General features: G+C 44.3%; 1 protein-coding gene and 1 long non-coding RNA gene across 5 annotated transcripts in view; both read right to left on the bottom strand.

Annotated features, from left to right (window-relative positions):
- Positions 1-148: 148 nt before the first annotated feature.
- Positions 149-6,641, bottom strand: LOC308477996. Its single transcript, XR_013986795.1, has 2 exons — positions 3,818-6,641; positions 149-1,538 (listed from the first exon to the last, which is right to left on the bottom strand). It is a non-coding gene; the product is annotated as an uncharacterized lncRNA (long non-coding RNA).
- Positions 6,642-12,410: 5,769 nt separating this feature from the next.
- The window catches only part of PWWP2B (PWWP domain containing 2B), a 35,373-nt gene continuing 21,374 nt past the window's right edge, over positions 12,411-26,409 (bottom strand). For all 4 annotated transcript variants that reach the window (XM_081007195.1, XM_081007192.1, XM_081007194.1 and 1 more), the window contains exons 3-4: positions 22,598-24,242; positions 12,411-13,000 (exon numbers count right to left, since the gene is read on the bottom strand). In XM_081007195.1, coding sequence (XP_080863321.1) covers positions 22,616-24,242 — 1,627 coding nt within the window. In that variant the 3' untranslated portion in view covers positions 12,411-13,000; positions 22,598-22,615. The remainder of the gene's footprint in view (positions 13,001-22,597; positions 24,243-26,409) is intronic.

Below are 26,409 nucleotides of genomic sequence, written 5' to 3'. Positions count from 1 at the left end.
AGAAGACGAGGCAAGCTATCGATTTATTTGGCCATCTCCCACTGTTTCTCTGTAAGCTGTGCTGCATGCAAGAGAACAGAAGAAGGAGGGTGTTTTAAAATAAGTCACGTATCCTATAATAACAACCCTTCAATTTGCTTCGCCATCCTTTTCTTCTCCTTTAGAAAAAACAACAACACTACGCCATGAGGGACTACTTCTGGAGATTGAGCCATAAAGCAAGCTGAAAATAAAGACGAGTTTATGGATAATCACGTTCTTCCCCAACGGTCTATTGTCTTTTCAGGGTAACTCTCTGTGGAACTAGTTCTAAAGTCAATACCTCAAAGGGGCCTCAGGGCACAAACGGCATGGATTATACACTAAGGCTGTGCACTGGGCAAGGTTTCAGACATTGATGTAGGCCTCAGTTATCATTGCCAGATGGTACTTTCTGCTGCCCCCTTCTTTCACCAGCCATAAGGCTGCCTAGGATTTAGCTGTGCCACGGCTGCCATTGCCCCTGGGCCACTACCATTTAAAGCATAATATGTGTCGTAAAGTGAGCCAGAGAAGGAGAGATAATACTGTTGAGGCAAGGGGAAGCAGAGATGGAGAACCTCAGGGGTCTTGAGTGTTTCAGGGCAATGTTGGAGGGTATAGTTTCGGGCAGGAGACAATTGCCACACGACACACATTTGCAGAACCTTTCTCTTTTCTTCATTCAGTATAAGAGAATTGTATTGAGGAAGATGAGCCTGCAGTCAGGAGAATAACTGAGGTATGGTCACAGCTATGGTGAAATAACTATCCACAAAATGAAAATTCTTATAACAGAAACAAGGCTGCTTCCGAGTCTATCCTATGGATCCAAAAGCTGTGCCAAAAAGTGAGTACAAAGCTGTCTAAATGGTGCTCATTAAAGATGGGGGAAGGAAACAAATTGCCCGCCTCATTGCTGTCATGAAAATATAGTCAATCTGATATATTTTAATCAGATCCTTTTCAATTCTCAGCTCTGGGGGGAAAGTGTTTTGCAATGGAAATTTGAGCCAAGTTTTTTCTCTCTCTCTTCCTTTCAAGAGACCACATTAGCACAGATCCAGCTAACTTTGCAGCTCTCCTTTGTCTTACACTACATCCAATACAGATTGGTGGCATATACCTCCCACTGGTGGGAAATCTTAAATGCGGCCTCATTTCTCAGTCTGCTGAAAAGTTGGCCGCATAACAGTGCAAATCTTTGGCAGAAATGGGCTTATTGTTCTCTGCAACAGCTAACACCCTAGTTTTCAAGGGACCGAAAGCATTGAAACCGAGACTGGCTAGTGCCCCATCTCATCTCTCAGGTCATCTTGGAAATGCATCATCTGAGAAACTTCAGAAATGCCTGGTTAAGCAAATAAAAGCGTCAACAGCAGCTGCCGAGCCATCCTTGCGACCTCTGGTAGTTCGTGCTGGCTGTTGCCAACACATCACAGGACAGTGGAAGTGCTGAGTAAAAATGGAAAGCCATGCTTAAAATTCCTACTTTGCTGTGAAGCATGATGAAGCATTATCTAGGGAAATAAGGAAACAGAAAAAGAGGGATTATCTGGCCAGCTCCATTATTAGAAAGCATCAGATCATAAGAACCAAATAAGTGAATTATGGGCAAGGGAAGCAGGAGAGTTGAAAAACAAAGAAGGGGGGGAGCAGAGAAAGAGAACCCATCTCTCTGCTTTTGATCACATTCTATTTTTCAGAGACTCCAAACTGAAACACATTTCTTTTTCTTTTTTAAAAGGACAGCAAAAAAATTTGTATTTTAGGCATGTCTTTTCTATGGTTCCTTTTCGGAAAAAGAGCGCTCAGAAAGGTCTAATCCTGGATTCCTATTGCAAAAGTTTAACAGTGCGTCTAATCCTATGCATGAAGTTTTTAATGCTTTTGTAAAAAGTGATAAACACAAATACAATATTTAATTAGAGACTGCATTTGGAATTCCAGTTTCCCCAGAAGCCCTGTCCATTGCACAGATCCACTTGCAAGGTAATGAGGCTGCTGTCTTGTCAAGACAGCAAGGAAAGAAGGAAGGAAAGAAAGAAAGAAAGAAAGAAAGGGGGGGGATTTTGTTTACGTAATGCTTAGCTCTGACCAGAGTGCCCTGGACCAAAGCCTTCTTTCGTCTTCCGCACCCATTTATTTGAATACAGTTGCGATCTCTTTCCCCCCTTATTCCATCAGTTCAGATTCTGTTAGCATATGCTCCAAAAACCAAATCCGACCTTGGGAAGTCAGGGATTGAACCTGGGACCTTCTGTATGCCGAGCATGTGCTCTGCCCCTGAGCTACATTGAGCCAAGCTCTGCACCAGGCATGATGCTGAACTCCCACTCTCTTTGTTTATCAGCTCTTGGGATTGCACAGGTGACTCTTGCAGGAGTTAGCAAGTGGCATGCTTTTCCTTTGTGAACTGGGACTGATCCTCCTTGGAGGCAGCCCCCCCCCATGCCACCTCTACAGTGTCCCCTTGGAGAAGAGGAGAAGTTCTGGTTTCCTCCCATCTTCGTTCCCAGTGTAAATCATTATTCCCCCTCTTGTACCTGATGTAGATTTTCATTTCCCCCCTTCTTTCCTGGAGTGTGTGTGTGTGTGTACAGCATTTTGTGGTTTGCTTCAGGTGCCAAAATGTCTTGGGACAGCCCTCTACCCAGCACTAGGTTCATGCTACTAAATTAGAAATATAATGTTTATGTAGCATGCCTCCACCTTTTCCTGAGATGAATCCTAATAGCAGGGCTAAGTCTCTATTTCTCTGCCTATGCAGGACTGCTTCAAGCATATGACATAGATTTATCTGTTAAAATCATAAAGGCTAACTCAAAAGAACCAGAATCACAAAAGTTTCCAGCTTCCTGGGAATCTGAAAGCGAACATCAGTCTTCCATAATTTTTGCATGTTCTGTGTTTATTTGGGGGGGGGGGGTGTTGTTGCTTTTTTAGCAGACTGCAATTTTGCACCAGGTAGATTAAAGATATTGTAACTGGCCATTCTTTCTCAACACCTTGCTTGGAATGTTAAGCATTCCTGTCTGTGGACAGTTAAGAGTCACTACAGAGAGAAACTCAGCCTACCATAAAAGTTCAACGAAAGAGATATGTTAGGAGTACATTCCTTGAGCAGGAAATGACCTATTGGCCAAGAATGCATTTCACATTTGCCAACTCATCTCACATTAGTCTCTTTGGTCTATATTTCTCTGGACTGTGACAACATACAGTAGCTGGAATAAGAAACCACAGGACCCATTTCTTGGATATAATAAGAAAAATGCTAATGATATCCCCATGAAGTGTAGACATGGAAAAATAAATTGAAATGCAGTGTGTTCCCATTGTATGAGCAGACAATCATAATCCACTGTTCAGTACTAATCCGTAGACCTAATTAACTGAAGTATATAATAATTTTCTGCACTGGAGGAAATGGATAAATATTTAAACAAGGGTGAATCAGATTTACAGCCATAGTTGTTCTTATCAAGTGCAGAGCTACACGTAAGTCATATCAAATCCTTTCCTGAATGTGGAGTCTTGGGTGGAGACAGAGTTAAGAAACATCAAGTGACTATTGTGAGCAGTATTTAATTCAGTTTTAGCCCCGGCTTTTCGATGTTGCACTCAAGAACCCTGCTTTTTAACCTCCCATGACATTTTTCAGTAAATGCCCTGCTGAAACTCTAGAAAGAATTGAGGTGCTGAGATCCCCAGAAACAAGATGGCATACTTTTATCAGGATGTTGCCAAAATCGTTCTAGGACACAGAAGCTCTTATGGGAAATGAGATGTTTCCTACCAGCCATATGCACATCTATGACACATTCCAGATTCCGAGGGTGTTTTCCGGCTGGAACACAACCACATAATCCCAAGGGTTTCAGGGCTGCTTCAGAGTACTCAGCTACACATAAGAAAACAAGTATCCATGATATTTTGAAGCTGCATATGCGTTGCCTTCCTGCCTCATCATTTACATATATAAACACATGGCAATAAGATTGCTTAGGCGTATTACAGAATATGAATCATTCCTTATATTCTTTGAAAAGTTTTGAAGAACATGCTAGTTCTCCTTCTGGAAGTAAGAGTTCTGCTATACCAAGTTTCATGTTTCTCTGGGATTACCTAGGAAGGTAAGTGTTTCTTCCTACTGCAGCTCATAATAGAGGGCTGCTGTTGGGCATCCGTATTTGGGAGAAATTTGGAGAGTGTGCGGCTGAGTCATATAATCCTAACAGTGTACCAAGGAAGAAACTGATCTCCTTGCTTCTTTAGCTGCATTGACCCATCAAAAGCAGAGCATCCTCATACCTAAACTTCTGTATAATAAGGCAGTAGCTCATTCTGGTCTTCCTGGTCTTCTTTTCTCCTTGCACACTGGGTCTTGTGTGCTTTGCTGCTCTTCAATAAGCCAGCATTTCCCTTTTCCTGTGTATGCCCTCTCTTATTTTCCTTTCCTTCTCTGAATCCAGTATCTCTGAAGGCACAGAGAGTGAGAAACATAGTTCTAATATACATTTTCAAGGTAAATAAGTTTCTGAGATAGGGCAAATTAAGCAGATGATGAGTAACAGGGCGAGGGCAATTAACATATGCATGAGGTGTGCAGTGAAGCAGGAAGCAAAACCAATTGCTTCCATTGTACGCAAGACACAGGGTTAATTAGCAATTGATACATGGGTCTAGAGTTGCCCACTGCGATTGTAAGTGGGTGTTTTAAAATATAATTACCACCATTTTATGCAAGTTGGCAGTGTATTCATTGTGCAGTGCTGCTCAGGCACACCTGGCTTGTGATCCAATCCCTAGCAGCTCTGAAATAATCAACTGTGGCTGAAAATACACACAGTGTAAAAACCAAATAAGCAATTCATATTATTTCAGGAGAGGGAGGTCACTTCCAGAAAACCTCTTAACTGAGCATTCGTCCTGACTTGCTTTGCACAAAATTTGTAGAGAGGTTATACAGTGCCTGCTACTTGTTGGGCATTTATTCCAATTGGTTTGCCGGGAAATTATATGACCTTGTTATCCCACACTTCCCAGTGCATTTTCGTATCGCATTCCTTACCGTTAAAAATTATTAGTTCGTAACGAGGGTTGGTTCTGTTCATTATACTATTTAAAAATTAACCACCCCACCCCCACAGAATTTCTAAAGAATATTTGTGACTAGATACTTTTCTCATCCTCTTTGTTTGGGTCTTAGATAGAAGATAGCTTCTGTAAACCCAACAGCATTTTATTTAAAACCAACTTCTCTACTCACAGCAGCAACCAATAAAACATTTTTTAAAAAACAAAACAAAACACACACCATTTTGAACCCTAATTCACTTAAAATTGGCTGGGACTTGTCCCACTGAAAGCAACAGGCCATTTGACTTCACGATTAACTTGTTCCACTGGTTTCACATTAGATCCCCACCCCCATGTATATTGTCAGTTTCAGTTAAAGTAATTGGGGGGGGGGGACTTTAGGCCTTTTAACATCCCATCTAGCAAGCATGCCAACCCTCTTGTAGCCTATCTAGATGCCTTTACAAATAAACACCTTCCCCACCACTACCTCAAGGGCAAGAGAGATGTGAATTTATACACGTAGCAGTCATCCCACAGCCCTAGGGCTGGAGTTGTAAAAGACTGACTCCTTGCCGCTGCTGCTGTTTTAATCTCTCATAAAGATGGAAGGCATAGCGGCACCCCTAACAGATTATCTCAATGCCAGAATTTACGCAAAGAAACATGCTTTAAAGTTTGCTACCCTCCAGGCTGCAAAGGGTGTTAAAAGATCAGAATCAGTACTTTCAGTGGGTCAGAGGTTAACCAGACAGCAGCTGCAAAGTTGGCTGCATGTGGCCACATCTTTCCCTATGAGGAAAATGGCAGCAGTCTGAGGCATGGGTGGCTTCCAAACCAAGGCCAAGTGCTTGAATCATCGAATTGTAGACTTGGAAGGGGCCACAGGGGTCATCTAGTTCCTGCAATGCAAAAATCTTTCGCCCACAAGCCTGGGATTAAGAGTCATACTCTGCCGACTGAGCTATTTTAGTATGCCTCTGAATACCAGTTGCTGGGAATCACAGGTGGAGAGACCCTACCTGCCCAGAAATTGTCTCACCAGAGTGGTGCATGCTCTGGTTATCTCCTGCTTGGATTACTGCAATGCGCTCTACGTGGGACTACTTTTGAAGGCAACTCAGAAACTACAACTAACCCAAAATGTGGCAGCTAGACTGGCAGTGGTCATCGAAACCATATAACACCGGTCCTAAAGGATCTTCACTGGCTCCCAGTATGTTTCCGAGCACAATTCAAAGTGTTGGCACTGACCTTTAAAGCCCTAAACGGCCTCGGCCCAGTATACCTGAAGAAGCGTCTCCACCTCCATCATTCAGCCCAGACACAGAGGTCCTCCTCCGAGGGTCTTCTGGCGGTTCACACACTGCAAGAAGTAAAGTTACAGCGAACCAGGCAGAGGGCCTTCTCGGCAGTAGCGCCCACCCTGTGGAACGCCCTCCCATCAGATGTGAAGGAAATAAACAACTATCTGACTTTTAGAAGACATCAGGGAAGTTTTTAATGACATTAGCTAGCTAGCTAGCTAGCTAGCTAGCTAGCTAGATATTGCTGGAAGCTGCCCAGAGTGGCTGGGGAAACCCAAGCAGATAGGTGGGATATTATTATTATTATTAATAATAATAATAATAATAGCAGCAGCACTAATGGTGCTGCCTGAGGGCTTTCCTCAGGCATCCAGTTGGCCACTGTGAGAAGCAGATGCTGGACTAGATAGGCCTTTGATTTGATCCAGCAAGGCACTTCTTTCGTTCTTAAGCAAGCCATTGAGTCAAAACTACAAATCTAAATCTCCATGATGTGTCAACTGACCCGTTTCCCAAGTTCAATCAACACAAGCTACCGATCCCTCCGAAACACATGAGAACCTGGCCGAAATGCAGCAGCGGCATCATTACAAATGATACACCTGAAGCAGGCATGCTGAAATCATGAATTTTTATTACCCGGGGGTTTTGCCACGTCAAGCCAGGATTTCCCTATGAAAACAAAAAGCGGCTTCTCCCCTTTTAGAAGTAAGTTGTGCAAATTGAACGACAGCTGTAGGTATTTAAGGGTCAATGGACACGTCCTTCTTTTGCTTCGGCAAAATGCAGCTGCTACAAACAAGGCTTGCTGCTCTTAAGGGAGCTTTGCTGAGTCTTGGCTTCCCTGGATCACAAAACTGGTTGAGCAAGCAGGCGAGTTTTCTTTGGAGCCAATGTAGTGGTTAGGGCAGGTGCTGCCCATTGCTGGAATACAACTCCCAGGATCCCTCATCACTGGCCATACTGGTTAGGGCTGATGGGAGAGGGGGAGGGAGTCCAGCAACTTCTGGAGGCTCCCAAGTCCCTCCACACTTTGGTTAGTAGGACAAGGGAGACATAGGTTCAAATCTCCAGTTGCGCCCTGGTCTCTCAGCCAGCCTTCCTCATGGACCACTGCAGTGCTAAGAGAGGGAGATAACTATGGATACTCCTTGGAGGAATGGCAGGATACAAAACATAGTAAAATAAAATAATATGAAACCGTTGTTGGGTGAAAACGCATGAAGCCTCGGGGAATGGCTACAACTGGTGCTAGCCTAAAGGTGGGAAGTATTTTTTCAGGGGAGCAGGGACAAAGTAGAACACTGAAGGGGGACAGGGAGATTATGGAGAATAGTACCTGTTCATTTTGTCTCATATTTCAGGCTCTACATGTTAGAAACTTGTTCTTTCTTCTATGTGAAAGTTGAGAATCTGGGGATTATGGCTCATTGGAAGGGGTGGGTGCAGATGCCATTGATGGGAAGTGTAGAAAACAAGTTCAGCCCAGTCTCTCTCTTTAAAGTGATCAGAATTACTCACAATGTATAATATACTCCCCTGGTGGTTTGACAGGCCCTTTTGATCTACATTTGCACTAGTGTGTGTGTGTGTGTGTGTGTGTGTGTGTGTGTACACACACACACACACACACACACACACACACCTATTTTGCATTTTTTAATATGTGAAACTGGCTCAAATAATCTGAATATAAAGATATATCAAGAAATGCACATAAATTTGATGAGTGGCATAGAAATAATTCAGCCAGAGATTTTCTTCCTGGGGCATGCCCTTTGAATATATGTTAATTATTAGCCCCAAAATCTTATCATCTAGCTACTTTATCAGTTCCTTGGTGAGACACGCTGCCAATAACCATTAAAGCACATGGGGAGGATTTTATTGTGTGTTGTCCAATCCTAGCTCTCAAATTACCAATCCAGTGTTCCAAGAGAAAGACTGAAAGGTGGGCCTCCTTCCTCTGTCTGAAACATATTTAGAAAATAAAATGCCTCTTTTCTCATATGAATTTCTGTTTTACCTGAACATATGTAACACTAACACATACTTCACACCACTTGTTTTTGTTCTTTCGCAGCAGGATAGGGGGAAATTGGTAGGGGTCCCGCTGGCTGTTCTTTCCAACATGGCTTTCATACACTGTGGTCTAACAATCCAGTTTTCCTTTTTTTAAGAAACCCAAAAGGGACACAAATAAGCACTTATTGTGCGAAAACAGTGATCGCATAGCCAAACCCTTTCTGTGAGCTGTAAGGGAAGGATAATTTCTCATTTCCACAGGCCGAACAGCGTCCCTTAAATTATCATTATGTTGAAAGAGAAACGAGACCCTTTCTCTGCTTCAATAGTCGCTTCACCTACCTGTACCTTCAAGAAATTGTGTGATTTTTACAGTCAGGCCATGGAGGGATCAGATAGGGACACAGAAAGATGGAAAAGAGACAGTTACCCCTATTTCGTTTTGATCTGTGGAACCCATGAAATGCAAAATTCAAGTATAGAATCAATGGTTGTAAACACCAATGGTTGTAAACACCATCGTATACAGTACAGACTCTGCCTTGAGAAACATAAAGCAAAACATTTACAATAAAATTACATGATTTAAAAAAAAAAAATTAAGGGGACAAGTTTGCACAATACAGAACGTCTTAAAGAGCAATCTTGGCCATTCATGAGGACATGGGGGAAATGTAATGTGCCAAGCGCAGACAACAGATGTCATCAGTAATATTTCCTGCAGTGAAGCCAATCCATTTTTCCAGATTCAGAGGCCACAGGAATTGTTGGCAGTTCACATATTAGATTTTTGTGTGCTCCAAAGTCACTCCCATGGGGAAGGGGAATATAAAAACTATTGAGAGAAGTGGCTACACATTTTAGTTCACTTCCAAGCAACCTAAGGTCTATTTACATGAACACCATGTCAAGTTTCATAAACCTTTCTGGAATTATTAACAACCCAGTAATGTAAAGTTTCTCTGAAAGTCTTAAAGCACTTGGAAGACTTCAGAAACCAACCTGTTTCCAACCTTCTTCTTAAAAAAAAAAATTAACTTCAGTTTGTCAGAACTTGAGCAGCTGGGAAAGTTTACTCAGCTGAGCAAATATTTCTGCAGCCTGTTTGCGCACCTCTCAACTTCCAAGCTTCTGCAAGATGGCATTTAACTTAATTTGACTAGGATATCTTCATATTCAGGCTGATCTTACACTATGAGTTTGGGGTGGGGTAGGCTGTAGGCCTGAGTGATGCAAGCTAGAAGTTGGATGCAAAAGTATTGGGCTGGAAAGGCAGAGAGAGAGAGACAGAGAGAGAGACAGAGAGAGAGAGAGAGGGGGGGGGACTAATTTCTGCTGGGATCCAAGGCTGTGGCTATGGGAGAAGTCAGACCTTTTTGGGGTGTTAATGCTTTGAGCCCCTCTATCCTAGGCTCAGGTTGTATATATGTGTAAACAAACCATATATCATAAAGACCCCAGTCATTCACTCATTCTCAAAGGAAACACAAACCCTGGACCCTTCGGATCTTACACAGCTTGGAGATTGAGGTGGCGTGCAACACCTACATGGCATCACAGTCAGGTGGGTGGGGAAGAAGTACATTTTGCACCATTTGCCAAAATGGAACACAGTGTCTATAGCTTTTATAACCCACAATAGATTTGAGTCTTTTTTACCATTCCCTTCAGAGTTTTAAAAATTGACTTTTCCCCCCCTGGAACGCTATTTGCAGAGACCAGGCTGCTTGCTCAAGAAGCATTCCCTGCCAGCAAAAGAACAGGCGGTTCTGAAAACTTAATACTGTACACACCAGAGCTGGATTCCAAAAATGCAGACGTCAGTTAATATGCAACAATGAAAGAGATACCTCTTTCATATCCGAATGCAACTTTGCATGTGAGCCACTAGTGGTTCTAGAACCCATAGATTCTTCCTTCTGAGGTTTTAAATATGTTTGGCAGCCTTCAAACCAGTATTTCCCCAAAACTATGCGCCATGTGGGCACAGAGCCGTAACTAGGTCATCTTGTGCCCCTGGCAGAACCGTCCAGATTGCGCCCCCTAGCCACAGACAAATTAGCTCTTCTTTCCGTATCTCCTCCAACCCACCCACCCACCCAATTCCTCATGCACTTCACCTCACACATATCAAATAAAGACCCTCTATTAAAAACCTTTCATTATGAGGCAATAATTAATATTTTTATTTATAGACATATTTTGCGGGGAGGGCCCCCTCGCCTGTGCCCCTGGCAGGAGCCTTCCTCACCACCCCCTAGCTACAGCCCTGTGTGGGCAAGGACATTAAGTTACTGACACATTGCAATGCTACACATGTCTATTCAAAAGTAAGCCTTCCGAGTAAGCAAGTGGGGCTTACTTACTTCCTGGTAAGGCTGCAAACAGCTATCCACAATGCGTCACCTACTCCAAGGGCAAGCAATTCCATTGTTTCCATTGTTTGCAAATGACCAGATCATTCAATTGCTCCTGAATGAGACAGAAGAATTACTCACAGTCAAAGGAGGATTGTCTTTCACAGAGATGCAGCAGCCACAGGTTGTGGGCTTGCCTCCTTCCAGTCAAGGAGACTCTCAGAACGGGGACTTGGTGCAGAACCATCTGTAAAGCAGACCTTTTAGGTGCAAGAATGAAGTGATGAGGAACGCGTTACACAGGAGGAAATAGAAGTGTGCATTGGTTATCAGAAGTTTCTGAAAGCCGAATGTATGATGTGCTTGTCATGCCTGCCTCTGCAGCAATACACCCTTTTCTGTGCATTTGCAGTGTTTGCACAGAGCACTGTCCCTGGGTGAAGCCAAAAAGCAGGAATGACTAAATATAGACTGCATAGATGGATGCATGCCTATATCATGCGGAAGACACAGATGTCAAACTACAACAAGACATCTCTACAGATAAAATTACATGTAGGGAAACCACAATCCAGAGAGGAGCCTCAGGCACATAAAAATTTTAAGGGCCCAGATGTCCTAGCTCAGGGATGGGGAACCCGCAGGTGCTGGTGGACCACAACATTTATTGTTGTTGTTGTTGTTTAGTTGTTTAGTCGTGTCCGACTCTTCGTGACCCCATGGACCAGAGCACGCCAGGCACTCCTGTCTTCCACTGCCTCCCGCAGTTTGGTCAGGCTCATGCTGGTATAGCTTCGAGAACACTGTCCAACCATCTCGTCCTCTGTTGTCCCCTTCTCCTTGTGCCCTCCATCTTTCCCAACATCAGGGTCTTTTCCAGGGAGTCTTCTCTTCTCATGAGGTGGCCAAAGTACTGGAGTCTCAGCTTCAGGATCTGTCCTTCCAGTGAGCACTCAGGGCTGATTTCCTTAAGAATGGATACGTTTGATCTTCTTGCAGTCCATGGGACTCTCAAGAGTCTCCTCCAGCAGCATAATTCAAAAGCATCAATTCTTCGGCGATCAGCCTTCTTTATGGTCCAGCTCTCACTTCCATACATCACTACTGGGAAAACCATGGCTTTAACTATACGGACCTTTCTTGGCAAGGTGATGTTGGCAAGGATCATCTAGTCAATTATTAACCACTCTCAATTCCACCCTGATAATTGCCACCTGCCTGGATTTTAACCTGTCTGAATTACTTTTAAGATGTATTTTAACTAATTGATGTCTGTTTTTAGGCTTATTGTGTTGTTTTTATTATGTTAGCTGTGGGATACAAATAAAATTATTATTATTATTATTATTAGTCCAACCCCCTGCAATGCAGGAATATGCAGCTGTCCCATATGGGAATTGAACCTGCAACCCTTGTGTTTTCAGCACCGCGCTCTAATCAACTGAGCTATGCAGGCCCTCATCTGGAAGGCTTCAGGTTCCCCACCACCCTGGTCTAGCTCTTTACTTGGGACGGCCAAAGCTGTGATGAGAAGGGAAGCTTGACAAGATTCCACATGCAAAAGCTGACAAAGGAGGCCATGGCCTGTTGTTTTGAATAAAAGCCACCCAGGGATGATGTGTTGCTTATTTTTCCGAAGTTTAATAGACGCAAAAGTGAGTCCATTTTTAACTTAAGACTACACCGGTTCCATTCTATTGCATTTCCCTTGCAGAAGTGTACATAATAGGAGTAAACAGTTTTGTGGTGTTAAAATCAAAAACAAGAGTGTGAGAGAGATCTTGTTACATAGAAGCAGCAGAAGCAGCAGTGTGTGTGTGTTTTTGTGTGTGTGTTTGTGCGCGTGTAGGGGAAGGGGGAGAGGAACAGGGGAATTATCAAGAGCAGCTAACATTTCATAGGTAATAAATACATTCCGAAGTGTTGCATTTCATTTCCCCCCCAAGTCCACTGAAAAAGCACTCGCCAAGGTTGCTTCTCTCGTGTTAAGTAGCTTTGTGACTTTTGGTCAGACTAGCCCGTGGAGGGCTTTTTACTAAGCAGTCCAGGTGCTTGTTATAACTTTCACAGATTATGAGCTGCGGGCCAGTCCGAAAACTCATCCTGCTGCCACGAGCACGGAAACCTTAAGATTCTCCCAGGGAAGTGTGTGTCAGGATGTTTACAGACTTTGTGAAACTCTAGGACAGCTGTGGTCTTATCTTCTGTTACCTTGAAGAAAGTGAAAAAGGGAGAGGTTACTGAAAGTGGCACTGCGCACTCAAACCAGAATTGTCACCAGAAATGTACACACAGCTACCGGTCCAAATATAGCGCGGGACTTCACAGTCTAAATTGGTCGCAGCAAACTTGAGAGAAGGCACAGGGACTCTACGAAGCTGCTCAGTCTAAAGGAAGAACCATAGCTAAACGAAAAACCACACACTACAGTGGGTTGTGGGTGGGACGTGGGTGGCGCTGTGGGTTAAACCACAGAGCCTAGGACTTGCTGATCAGAAGGTCTGCGGTTCGAATCCCCGCGATGGGGTGAGCTCCTGTTGCTCGGTCCCTGCTCCTGCCAACCTAGCAATTCGAAAGCACGTCAAAGTGCAAGTAGATAAATAGGTACCGCTCTGGTGGGAAGGTAAACGGCATTTCCGTGCGCTGCTCTGGTTTGCCAGAAGTAGCTTAGTCATGCTGGCCACATGATCCAGAAGCTGTACGCCGGCTCCCTCGGCCAATAAAGTGAGATGAGCGCCACAACCCCAGAGTCAGTCACGACTGGACCTAGTGGTCAGGGGTCCGTTTACCTTTACAGTTTTTTTGTATTTAAAAAAAGAATAACAACAATCTGACTAATCAAATCTGCTCACACACATCTTGCTAAACCATGTTTTGGTGTTGGGGAGCTGGCAGCTCTTCAGATACTGCTGGGACTCCCAGCTCTCATCAGTACCAGCTAGCATGGTCAATGATGATGGGATTTGTAGTCCAGCAATCTCTGAAGAGCCACAGGTGCCTCTTCCCTGGTTTAGTGTGACACATGAACACAGGCCTTCTGCTCTTTGCATGTATTACTTCAGATTTTGTTATACATCTGCAAACATGCTTGAAGATCCGTCTGTCAATCCAGCCCTATGATAGACATGACTTTGGCCCTTAGCATTCCCTGTCCCATGATGCAGTCCCTCAAAAACTCTCCCCTCCCTCTCTGCTTACACTGGTAAGTTCACACATATTTCTTCCTGTCATTCATTTTTATATCGGGGTAGGCAATCTTGTGCCATTCAAATATTACTGGACTACAATTTCCAACAGTCCTGATGGCCAAGCGGTCTGAGGCGGAAGGGAACTGCAGACCCAACAATATCCGGAGGAGGCCAGATCGTCTATCCCCCATTTGAAGATTTGTTTTACTGAGCAATGCTGAGCATGTTTTGCAGCACACCACATCACAGATAAGGCTGCAGTCACATACCTACTTTCCTAGGAGAAACCCCTATTGAATTCAACGGGACTTATTTTTGAGTAGACTGATACAGAATTGTGCTGCTTGTTAGGAACGGAACAAAATGCACATAACATACTTTATAAAATATTAAATACTTTGGAATTTTAAAGCATAACCAGCTTGAGAAACAGGGAGGGAGAGCTGACAAGATCCATTTCCGGAAAGAATTTACACTGTAGAGCAATAGAGATTTCTTATTTCTCGAGAATTTCACAAAAAGGAAGCAGCAGCAGCACGCGCATCGAAGTAAGTTATGGTAATCCTCAAATGGAATATCAGCTTGTGCTGACAACTGAAAAGAAGCCTTCAAAACACTTAGGATGAAGTTACCTTAATAGTGGAATAATTCTTGCCAGACACACCTGCTGTTTTAGAAATGGAATTAAATTTGTCAAAATGTTAAAAAAATTGAAAACATTTCAAGCATTTGATGGTTGAGAGATACTGTTCCTGGCAACTTTGAAATTGTTGGCTGTAAGAGCATGTGATTATTTTACATGATTTTAATTGTTTTTAGATGTTCTTATTTTATTTTTAATTGTATTGTTTAATCACTGCTGTGTTTGCCACCCTGAGCTCTTTTGGGAGGAAGTGGGGGGGGGGGAATAGAAATTTAAAAAATAAAATAATAACAATGTACTCCTTTTAGAACCAGTGGCCACTGAATTTTCATTTTGCCTTTCGTTGTTGCTGAGGTTGTCCAGTGTCCAACCACAAAACATCTGTATCTCTTAAGAGCTGATTTTAGAGATGTTTGGATCTGTTTGAACATTTTGTCTTAAATGATTTTAACCCACCCTGAGACTGAATGATGAATAAATGTACTAGTGATTATGTAACTTTCCCCAGCTTTTCAACATCTACAGAAGTTTAATAAATAACTCTACATTTTTTGATGCCTTAAGTAAAGAGGTTTCTTCCTGAAACAAGTGCCTCTTTCATAAATCCACAGAGATGGATCGAGTCCAAATATTACAATCAAAAGCTAAAGACCATTGTTTTTGACAACAAAAGAACAATTTTGGGTGACCATATTCTTGGAGACAAGCCCTGCGGCTGCAAGATACACCAGATAACACCACTTCTAAAAAGAAAAAGAAATCTAGCCCCAGAGTTCATGATTCATTTCAGTTTATAATAAAAAAAACCCAAGAAAAGAATAATTACATTACTAAATCAGGGACTGGCAGAAGGTAGATTTGCAGTAGGTGAGCTAACTCCCAGTTGTTAAAGCAACAACAAAAAGGATCCCACTCTCTAAATTAGACTGCTGAAACAACGAAATCTTAGGAGAAAAAGAGGAGTGGGTTTTCTGTGTCAAAGGACTGCAAGTTCCATTCTGGTGCCGAAAACAAGTTTCCTGGGCTGAACTCAGAGGAATCCTATTCCTTGATTCCAAATGCTGAGCTGCTCTGGTTAGTGAACCTTGGTTTTGTAGTGAAACCACCACCACCAAGAACGAAGAAGATCCAACAAGCTTGGAGCACATCAACTGCACTTGCACCGTAAATCACACAAAATACTTATTGAGTTCTGGACCAAATACATAAAGAAAAACTGTGGCCACAGAGAACATACAAGTCACATGAGACTCTCCAAGGCTAGCTGTGTTTAGCAATATGTACAGTGGTGCCCCGCAAGACGAATGCCTCGCAAGACGGAAAACCCGCAAGACGAAAGGGTTTTCTGTTTTGGAGGCGCTTCGCAAGACGAATTTCCCTATGGGCTTGCATCGCAAGACGAAAGCCCATAGGGAAATGCTGGCGGTCGGGAGCAAAGACTTTCGCCCACAGCCGGCCTTCAGAAGAGGACCTCTTCTGAAGGCCGGCGGGGGGCAAAAGTCTTTGCTCCCCCCCGCCTGCCTTCCCCCCCGCCTGCCCCGGGCGATCTTAAAATGCTGGGGGTCGGGAGCGAAGCGTTCGCTGCCGACCCCCAGCATTTAAAAATCTCCCCGGGACAGCAGAGAAGTCTCTGCTGTCCCGGGGAGATTTTAAAATGCTGGGGGTCGGGAGCGAACGCTTCGCTCCCGACCCCCAGCATTTTAAAATGCTGTTCCGAAGCGGGGCGGGGGGCGGGAACACCTGCCCCAGCCGCCCCACTTTGGAACGCTGTTCCGAAGCGGGGCGGGGGGCCGGGAACACCTGCCCCAGCCGCCCCACTTTGGAACGCTGTTCCGAAGCGGGGCGGGGGGGCCGGAACACCTGCCCCAGCCGCCCCACTTCGTAACACTGTTCCGAAGCGGGGCGGGGGGCGGGAACACCTTCTGAAGGCGGGTGGGGGGCGAAAGTCTTTGTCCCCCCTGCCTGCCTTCCCAGGGGCTTTTAAATCGCCCCGGACAGCGGAGAAGTCCTCCGCTGTCCGGGGCGATTTTAAAATGCCGCCCGCCAGCATTTTAAGATCGCCTGGACAGCGGAGAAGTCCTCCGCTGTCCTGGGGTTTTTTAAAATGCTGGGGGTGGGAAGAAAAGCCCTTGTCCCCCCCCCCCCAGCCTTCAGAAGAGGTCCGGGGACAGACTGTCCCCGGACCTGGTCTGAAGGCGGTTTCCCTAGGAACGCATTGATTGATTTTCAATGCATTCCTATGGGAAACCGTGCATCGCAAGACGAAAAACTCGCAAGACGAAGAGACTTGCGGAACGAATTAATTTCGTCTTGCGAGGCACCACTGTACCTACACTTCAGAGCTTGGTTTTCTAAACTGTTTCCCAGAGAACCCAATGGCTTCTTGGAAACTTATCAGGTTCCTCAGTGAGAAGGACCAGCGATAGCAGAGAAACGTCTTTGGCTGACAGCTTGCTTACCAATCTTTTCCTGCAATGCGCTACAGCAGAGCTAGACTGCTAGATGCACTCTAGTTCATACTCTCCATGCTCTCTTCATACTCTCCAAGCTGCCCAGCATGCTCCAGTTCAAACCACAAGGGCACAACAAGGAACACCTTGCTCACTGATGGGTTCCTTGGATGTTTTTAAGCAGAGGCTGGATGGCAATCTCTTATGGATGCTGTAGCTGAGATTCCTGCACTACAGGGGGTTGGACTAGATGAGGAGAGAGTGGTGGTGCTGTGGTATAAACCACTGAACCTCTTGGACTTGCCGATCAGAAGGTCGGCAGTTCGAATCCCTGCAATGGGGTGAGCTCCTGTTGTTCTGTCCCAGCTCCTGCCAACCTAGCAGTTCAAGAGCACGTCAGTGCAAGTAGAAAGATAGGTACCACTGTGGTGGGAAGGTAAACTGCATTTCTGTGTGTTCTGGTTTCCATCATGGTGTTACATTGTGCCAGAAGTGGTTTAGTCATGCTGGCCACATGACCCAGAAAGCGGCCTGTGGACAAACGCCGGCTCCCTTGGCCTGAAAACGAGATGAGCGCCGCAACCCCATAGTCGCCTTTGACTGGACTTAACCGTCCTTTACCTTTACTAGATGACCCACTGTCAAGGGACAATGACAGTATCTCTCTTCAACAATTCCCATTATTTTTGTTTCTTAATGAACTTCAGCATGGGCATTTGTAACCCCCCAGCTACCCACCCAATAAAGCCAAGATCACTGATTTATCTCCTCAAGGAAACCAGGCTTTTGGTCTTGACAACTTCAATTTCACTCATCTCACTTGTATTATACTTCTCACGATCCCAAAAGCTAGACAGGAGTAGCACTGCTCAAAAAAAAAAAAAAGACAACCCAAACTAAGAACATTTCTGAGAGTACAATCCTATAATACCTACTTAGAAGTAGGCCCCACTGAGTTCAATTGGACTTGCCCCCATGTGAGCTAGTATAGGGTTCTATCCTCAGAAATATGGAAACAGGACAAAAGCTCCACCAGCACAGAGGCCATCGTATGTTGGTGTCATATTGGCGACGCTACAGAGCACCAAAAGGGAAGGAGGGGGAAAATCATAGGGCTATAATAAAAGAAAGCTTGCACTTCTCGTAAGCATTTTATTCAGTGACTGCAGATCTGTGACCAAGACTGCAAAAACAAAAACCAAACGCCGAATCAGTCGACCATAAATTTTGTTTGGCCACCTGCTAAAACACTAATTGGCCTTTCTTCGTTATGCAGCCCTGCATTCTTATTAGCCGCTGCATTCTTATTAGCCTCTGACAGTTACACATTACATTTAGTGGCTGCTTAACAGCAGGGCTCCACACTACCAGAGTGCAGCTGGTCATCATAGATTATCTATTTCTAGGGCAGATAACTGCAGTTATTACCCTGACTTCCCACTAAGCATTTTCTTTCCAGTCTTATCGCTTGAAAACCAGTTTGAAAAGACTGCATCTGATCCCCTACAACAATAGCCCTCTACAGGGGGGAAAATGATAAAAAAAACCAAATTACATTAGCACTTTTATTTCAGCACTATTACCGCCTGCAGTTAGAGAAAATCCCTTAGAATTAAGATATGCGGTCAGAGGCCCAGCCTTCGCTAAATTGAAGAGAAGCCCTTCAATTTACATGAAGTGATCTCCTCCGGAACTTCCTCAATTTCCTTGCATTCATCCAGCAGAATTGTTCATTCCCCCCTTTCACGCAGACACTTATTTTCTCCATCCAACTCTCGGTCATCTTCGGTAGCCCTTGAAACAACTTCTGAGGGAATGGTTTTTGCTGAATTGACTGGTTTGGCTGAACAAAACAGTTGACCAGCAAAGTTTTACGGATCTGAGATAACTGAAACTAGAGAACAAAAGGAGATGATTTTTCTGGGTGGGGTGGGGGGCAGGGGGAGGCACAGCGGATGATGAAGTTGGGGTCTTTGGTTGCGTTCAATGACTGAAAGAGAGAAAGCTGCTAGAGAGGTGGTTATCTTCTTCAGACAAAGCCCAAATACCAAAGCATAACAGATTAACTGCTGTTCAGAAGCTGAAGCTCCTCCAAAGTGAAGCCATCCCATCTAAAGCAGCTTCCACAGCAATGCTTTCCCTTCTCCACTTCCTTCAGGAGCTGCTGTGGTTGTGGATAAATTTGATTTTCTTTTTAAAGAAAAAAAAAATCAATGGTGACTTTCACCTGGAAGCTAGTGGAAGAAAGCTCACTGAGCAAAGTGGGAGTTACATCAGAGTCAACCTGCGCAGAATCAGGCTGCTTACAGGATAACTTCAGCAGGGATGTGTGAGAACAACCATGTGGATGGGACGATTGCACCCTGCCCACATACTTGCATCACCCACACAATTTCTCTCTCCATAGGGTGGGGGTGAGAATCGTGTTGGAAACTGAGATATGAAAGCTAGCAGCTAAACGGCACCTTAAACCTAGGTTATGGGCACCACAACCAAGTGCCTAGGCACACTTTTTTATAACAAGAATACAAAGCTGAAAATGAATGAACTGCAGCTAACATCCTATGTTCATTTTTCACATGGTCTAGTCCTCATCTGTAGACTGTAAAAAACAAAGACATGCACCCCCTCTGCCTTACCCCTCCTAATATTCTTATTAGGGTCCCTTCTCTAGTCTTCAGAAAGTGGCTCGAAGTAGGGACACAGAAAAGGCTCCTCTTTTCCTTCCAGCAGTGGCAGTTTTAATCTGAAATCTTAGGCGCAGTATTGCGCCCAGAGCTCAGAAACTGCTCGCATTAATGAAATTCCCTGTCGTAAAACGCACCTAGAACAATGGGAGTTTTGAACGCTGGGTGGGAAGCCAGGAGGTGGGGTTAAGTACCCCTTCTCCTACCTTATATTTATTTTCCCCAACCTGGAGTTTCCAGTTGTTACTGTTCCTACCTTGAGTAACCTGGTCTAACTCAGCAAGACACAGAAGGGGAAGGGGAAACTTTAACATGTACCTCAAATAAATTGGATTGCTTTCAGCAGAGAAATCCTTGCTGGACCACAGAGCCATATTCTTTATGCTGAGTAAGCTATGAAGAAAACTAGCCGACAGGATGAACCAGCTGATATCTGCCAGTTGCCTGGCAGCTAATGCACCAAGAGGCTGCAAAAGAGGGTCTGTGCATTAGGTGGAAGAGGAAGCAAGAGAGAAGTGCAGAGACCCACATGGCTCAAGAGCAACTTGCAACGACTATGGCTTAGAAATCAGTTTCCAGATGCCACAGGTGGGGGGGGGGAACCATAAATAGGCACAATCCGCAATTACTGCAGCAAAGCTTCAGCCATTTTGCACGTTAGGTTAGATAGGCTGGTGGCAGGGGAATCCTCAAGTGTACTCAATGCTCACAGTGAATGTGCCGACCCAGACATATAATTTAATTACCAATATCCATTTTAAGAAGTTGCTGGTTTTACCTTTGCCTTTAAATGGATTGCAACTGTCCATATAAGTGGTGTACAAATAAAATTGAAAATATTTGTACACCACTTAAAGAAAAAAAAAAATTTTTAATCGAGCGGACTACATTTTCCTTAAGTTTATTCACTAAGTTTATTACTGAAAAAAAGTATTTTGGAAGATATGCTGAAAGAATGCGAAAAAAGAGAGAGGCTAAGAAGCTTCTCCAACAGGATGCATAATACATAAAAATCTCTTTTTGAGACAATTTTATAGAAATATTTCATAGCAGCCATTTAATGCTGGCAATTTAGCAAACATATGATGTAAGAGAATAAGGACACACACACATACACCATCCTTTTCTTTTTTAACAGGTAATGTAGACTTGCAGAGCCTAATGACTGAAGTGAGAAATGATGAAAGAAAACAATATAGCATTCCCTGCAGCCCCTTGGTTAAGTAAGTTTGGGGCTAGAATATAAAATGGGTTAAGAAAAAAATGCATGAAAACCAAGCCCAAATTCTGCATTAATAATAATGCACGCCCAGATAGGAATTCAGTTTGCAGAGACCTGCTTAGTTGGTTTGGAACAATTTCTTCTGAACTCACTACCTGAATTCTGGCGACAATGGACAGCTGCTGAAGAGAAATAACAAGCCATGGCAGCAGGATGAATACGAAGGTGGAGAGCAGGAAGACACCCAAGGGGGGAAAATAAGGGCATAGAAGTCCCTTCCAAAATGGCAGTTTGGTTTCCCAGAATCTGTTTTCATTACCAGGGTCAAGTCCTGTAGCATGTGAAGAAATGATGAAGAGGAATGCACTGAGCATGTGCCAACTCCCTGTCATTCTCCATGGAACTGACACCGCTGGCTCTCACGTTTTAAGGCTTTATAAACAGGGTTTCCAGGATAGCTGGTCTTGTTTCTAAGCAGGCCTGGTCTCCAACACCTCATGTGAGAAATCAAGCATCGTGCAGGTCCTGCCAGCACATTCCAAATGTTGCATCTTTTAAACAAAGTTGGAGCTAACAGACAGCAGATCACACCCAAGATCGCCTGCATTTCTCAAACTGCAGAAAACAGAGACAATGTCATGCAATACTGATGGCCTACAAACATCCGGTATTCAGGTTTTCCCTACCTGGATTTCAAAAAAGGAGGGAAGTAACAAGCTCTGACAAGCTAAAGGATTAGCAATCCTTACTACAGCAAAGAATATAACAGAGGGCAGGAATGAGACAGGCGGGCAAGTGTCTACATGGAGGCATGAGCTGGGTGGGGGAGCACCATTAGTGCGTCCCCCCCAAGTGTGTGAGCACAATTTCATCAAGTTTTGAGGAAAAAGCTACCCAACAGAAAAACAGTTTATTGATGATGATGCCACAGAAATACAGGGTATCTAGATGGTACTTTCCGTAACTTCATTCCCAGTTGTCATTGTTTAAAAAAGACCCCAAACTAAACACTCCAGGCCACACAGAGGAATTCCCTAAATTATATTTTCTATCATATGCATCTCATCAATGCAAAGCGATTTGTAGGGAGTGCTGTTGTGTGTTCAGGTTCTGCTTGCAGGCTTCCTGTCAGCATCTCATTGGCCAGTGTGAAAACAAGACGCCGCACTACAGAGGCCTCTGGCTGATCCGGGAAGTTTTTCTCAAGTTCTTATTTGTCATGAGGAACAACAAGACCCATATAAGACCAATTTACAGTTGTCTTTCTATAAGTGTATTTGGCAAGCTGTCTAACAAATGATGACTTAACACCCCTCCCCCCCAAAAAAGCTCTAACTCCAAACTTTCCAGTCACATTTCAAAAGATGGAAAAGATACTCTGGGGTGACTTGGTAATGACCAAGACTATGCCCTTAATATACCCAAACTTTTATATCACAGTGCAAGATACCCCCAAAATGCACACACTTTTAATAGTGTACTATACAGCCCCTTTGATTAATTCCCACTGAAGCAGTCCATCCCTCTCACTTTTAAAAACTCTGAAAAACAAACTCCAATCACACAGGTGCTTAAATCAGCTTGTGTAATGCACGTGCCATCTCCCAAATGCACTTACCTGCAACTGAAGCCAAAATTATGTTTCAAACTGCGTTAAGAGGTCTCTTATTTCTGGGGTCAGGTGTTCCACTGCCTTGGCAGCTTCTGTTATAGCTTTCCGATACATCCCTTTCTTCTTACGATTAAATCGCAGTTTGAAATATTCAGAGAAAGGGGAGAGTTTTGAGAGAGACAAGAAAGATGTCGTTGGAGAACCAAACCATGAAACTTTTGCTTCTTGCCAGGAAGGGTCTCCATTCTCCTTCTGGCTGACATTTATGTCGAGCACACGGGCCGGCCACCAGGGGAAGCCATGGATTTTGCCCCAAACAATATCCCCGACTGAAATAGTCCTTCCATCTTCAGTGATACACTTTGCGACACTTTGCGTGTGCAGTCGAACTGTTAATGGGGGCACAATCTTTCGCTCATCTTTCGAGGACGAAGAGACGGACGCATCGTCACCAGGTAAAAAGTCACACATGTCTGGCGATGTTACTTCCGAGCTAGAAGATTTGGATTCGTCTAGGCTGTCATTGCTACACACCGATAAGCTAGAAGAATCCGCTTTCCTCTTGCGGTAATTCATAAGGAAAGCCAAGTTATCGTGTCCATCTTTACCTTGGGGAAACCTTTTGAAGTCGTCGTCTTCACAGGAGCTCCCTGAAGACATCTCGGCTAAACTTCTATCCGCAGACTCATCGGTATAAAAAGAAGCAGCACGAGACTCTCTGTGACCGGGAAGGACATTCATCTGGTCGATAAGTTCCGCTTTGTAGATTGAAACATTGTCCCCTTCGTTGATCCGATGGGGTTTCAGCCTGATCTTGGGAGGTGGAACATCTGCACTGGAATGCACAGGCCTGGTTAACTTTAACTTTGGAATGGAAGCAAGCTGACCGCCCGCAGACTTATCCACAAAACATTTGGTTTCCCGATCCTCTTCCGAGTCTCTGGTCTCCTCTTGGTCCTCCCCTCTGCTCTGAGGACAAAACAGCTTCCCTGAGCCATGAACCCGGGAGGGGATTTTCACCACCTCCCCTTTACCTTGTGGGGTGCTGTAAGATATTTTTATAACCGGAGTCCGGTGCATCAACTCCCTAGGGAACTTCTCCTCCTCCCGTTTTTCTCTTTTGCCTCTTTTCTCTCCGTAGTCGGACTCGCTGTGCCTCTTTTGCTCCTTGTCCTCGATGCTCAGCTTCCTCCTGGTTTTTGTGTTCTGCCTGGCCTTGTTCCCCTCCTCTGGGCTCAGGGTGTTCTTGCACTTCTCACAGAGCACTCGCCTAGGTCTCAGCCTAATGGTGCTCATGATGAGCCGGCCAGGGTCTCTATTGCGGGACAAGCGTCGCTTTGTCCTTTTTATAGTCCTTGGAGGGGGCTGAGGCACCCACTGATTATATGAGCACCTTAGCCACAACGGAGGGGGGAAGGGGGCTCCCTCAAAATAGGGAGGGTAAGGAAGAACATTGCCTGACGGTGGTGGAGGCAAGAGGGGGGGAACTTGTTCCTCGCCATTGACTTTGGAAGGCTTTTCGTCCAAAGGCCACTGCCCAGTCTCCAGCTGTATGGACTGCCTGTCTTCAGACGTCCCGTTAGTGCAAGTTTTATCCAGAGGCTCATCTGTCTTTGGTAATGAAGCTGGCGGAACACAAAACAACCCAGACCTAGAGCAACGTGGGTAGGGAACAAAAGGTGGGGGAGGGGGGGAGAGAAACACAAGATCAGGATCAATTTAACCATCCCTAAAAATTACAGAGAGAACAGTTTTAAAATATTTCTCCACAGCAGAATTTGAAAGCGTCCTTTTTATCTTACAACTCTGAAGAATATCACCTACCACTTTAGAAAGGTAGTTTTGCTCTTTGTATGGAGTGCCTAAGCAAAGCCGTGCACTAAAGATTCCTCTCATGTGTGGCCAGTGTTAGAAACTCAGGTATATAAGCTAGGAGCCAAATGGTTCCTAGGTTATAGTCGCCAAAGTGGAATGTCTAGTTACCATTTTGGGGCCCGGCAGCTCTAAAGTTTTATTTTTCAAATGATGGACCAACTGTGACATCTGGCTAGTTCAGATGACAAGCTTGAGCTAGGTTAAGAGCTTTGAGAACTTAAAAGAAAAGTCACTTTATCCAGGGGCAGTCTACATATATGTTAGCCAATTCCTACCTTTTTTTTCTTAATGGTGACACGGACCATACATAACATTAAGAATATTCTTCACAACTGTGAGCAGGGCAGTGGGGTATGGTAAGTGAAGACAAGCTACAATAGTTAACTATAACATTTTTCACCGCTCCTGCTCAGGCTGCACAGAAAAAGCATTTTGGTTCCTGAAATTCACTCTTTGATTGTGCAGATAAAATATAAGTGATAGAATTCTACAGGATGGGGTATTAGCATGTGAAAACAGCCAAGATCCAATTATCCCAAGGAATGCACCTCCAGATGGTGGAGGTGTCCGGGACCAATCTGGCACCCAGGCATCTTCACTTGGTTGAAAGTGGACAATAGTCAGGTGCAAAATGCGCCTGGCTAATTTCCAACACTATGTGTTGCACACTAAAAAGTTCCAATGAAAAGCAAGCACAATGCAGGAAGGGTGAATTGCGCATAGCTATCAGGTTCTCAAGATAGACTTTTATGCTGTGGGCCTCCCCCCCCCCAAAAAAAAAACACCTTAGAGTTGCTTGGGAACTCTCAAGGAAAAGTGGTCCTCTTTACACAGCAGTCATTACGGTGCCAGGTGACAAAGCTACTTCTTGTTAGTATTCCTGCTCCATGACTGCAGTTATGGGATTGTTGTTTATCACATGACGGTATATGTTTTGACTCCACAGAGTGGGAAGTGACGGAGACAGGATGTTTGTGTTACTGTGTTCCATGAAGTGGGACTATCGCCCTTTGTTCTTTTTCTCTTTGCTGTCTGATGCTAGAGAGAGAGGGAGCCATGTTGCAGTGCTCCGTGTGTGTTTATATGTAAATAAAGTAGATTAGCCAAAATGCTGAGTTGCTGAGGTCTGTCATGCAAGGTGCGCAAACTCTGCAGATCCCTAAGTGTGCTGGTGTCTGTTGGCATCAGTCGCTGTGATGTTCGGGCTGAAGAAAGCTTTTGAAGCTCCCGAACGATCGACCAGGAGGGAGAGAACATGCCAATCGGGCATGTGTCTCTGCCAGGGACCTACTCGAGTGTAGGGACAAACTGCATATGAATAATTCCAACCTGTGGTGAAGCATGCTCACACATACAAAAGAATGTGGAGAAAGAAGCAAGAGTGAAGAGTGAAGATTGTTGGGATTAAATATATAGGTACCAAAAAAAAAAAAAAAAAACCATGAAGAAAAAAGCTTTTAAACTGAAGACAGCAAGGACTGTGACATCTTATTTATTGGGGCATTAATTTGATGATGGACTTCTGCACCAGACACAAAACTCATTACTCATTACACAAGCAATTAACCAGTTGTTCTTCTAGGTGCCCCAGCATTTCTGAGTAACTGGTTCCCAAGGAACATACTGGCTCTTTTCCTGTTACTCAGCTCCCATGAGGAATCCTGAAGTTTGTAAATTATATTGCACCTGAAAGAAATGAACTAGCTGTTCTCAGGCCACGTAAGGGTGGAGCAGAAAGTTTTCTAGTGAACTCTCTGGCTCAAAAGGCGACAGGTAGATTGGGATGTTAGAGGAGGATCGGGGAGAAGACACGGAAATTGAACCTTACTTCTCTTTTCTGTGGCCTGTTTGCTGCTGCTGCTGCTGCCAGGACCACAGACCTGGTGTGATTTGCTGCCCTCACCAGTCTCGAGGGCAGTAAGCTCTGACTTCTGAAGCCAAAT

The sequence above is a fragment of the Podarcis pityusensis genome, assembly GCF_964106645.2.
Source record: "Podarcis pityusensis genome assembly, chromosome: 5".
Lineage (NCBI taxonomy): Eukaryota > Metazoa > Chordata > Lepidosauria > Squamata > Lacertidae > Podarcis > Podarcis pityusensis.
This window is presented reverse-complemented; position numbering and strand designations above follow the sequence as displayed.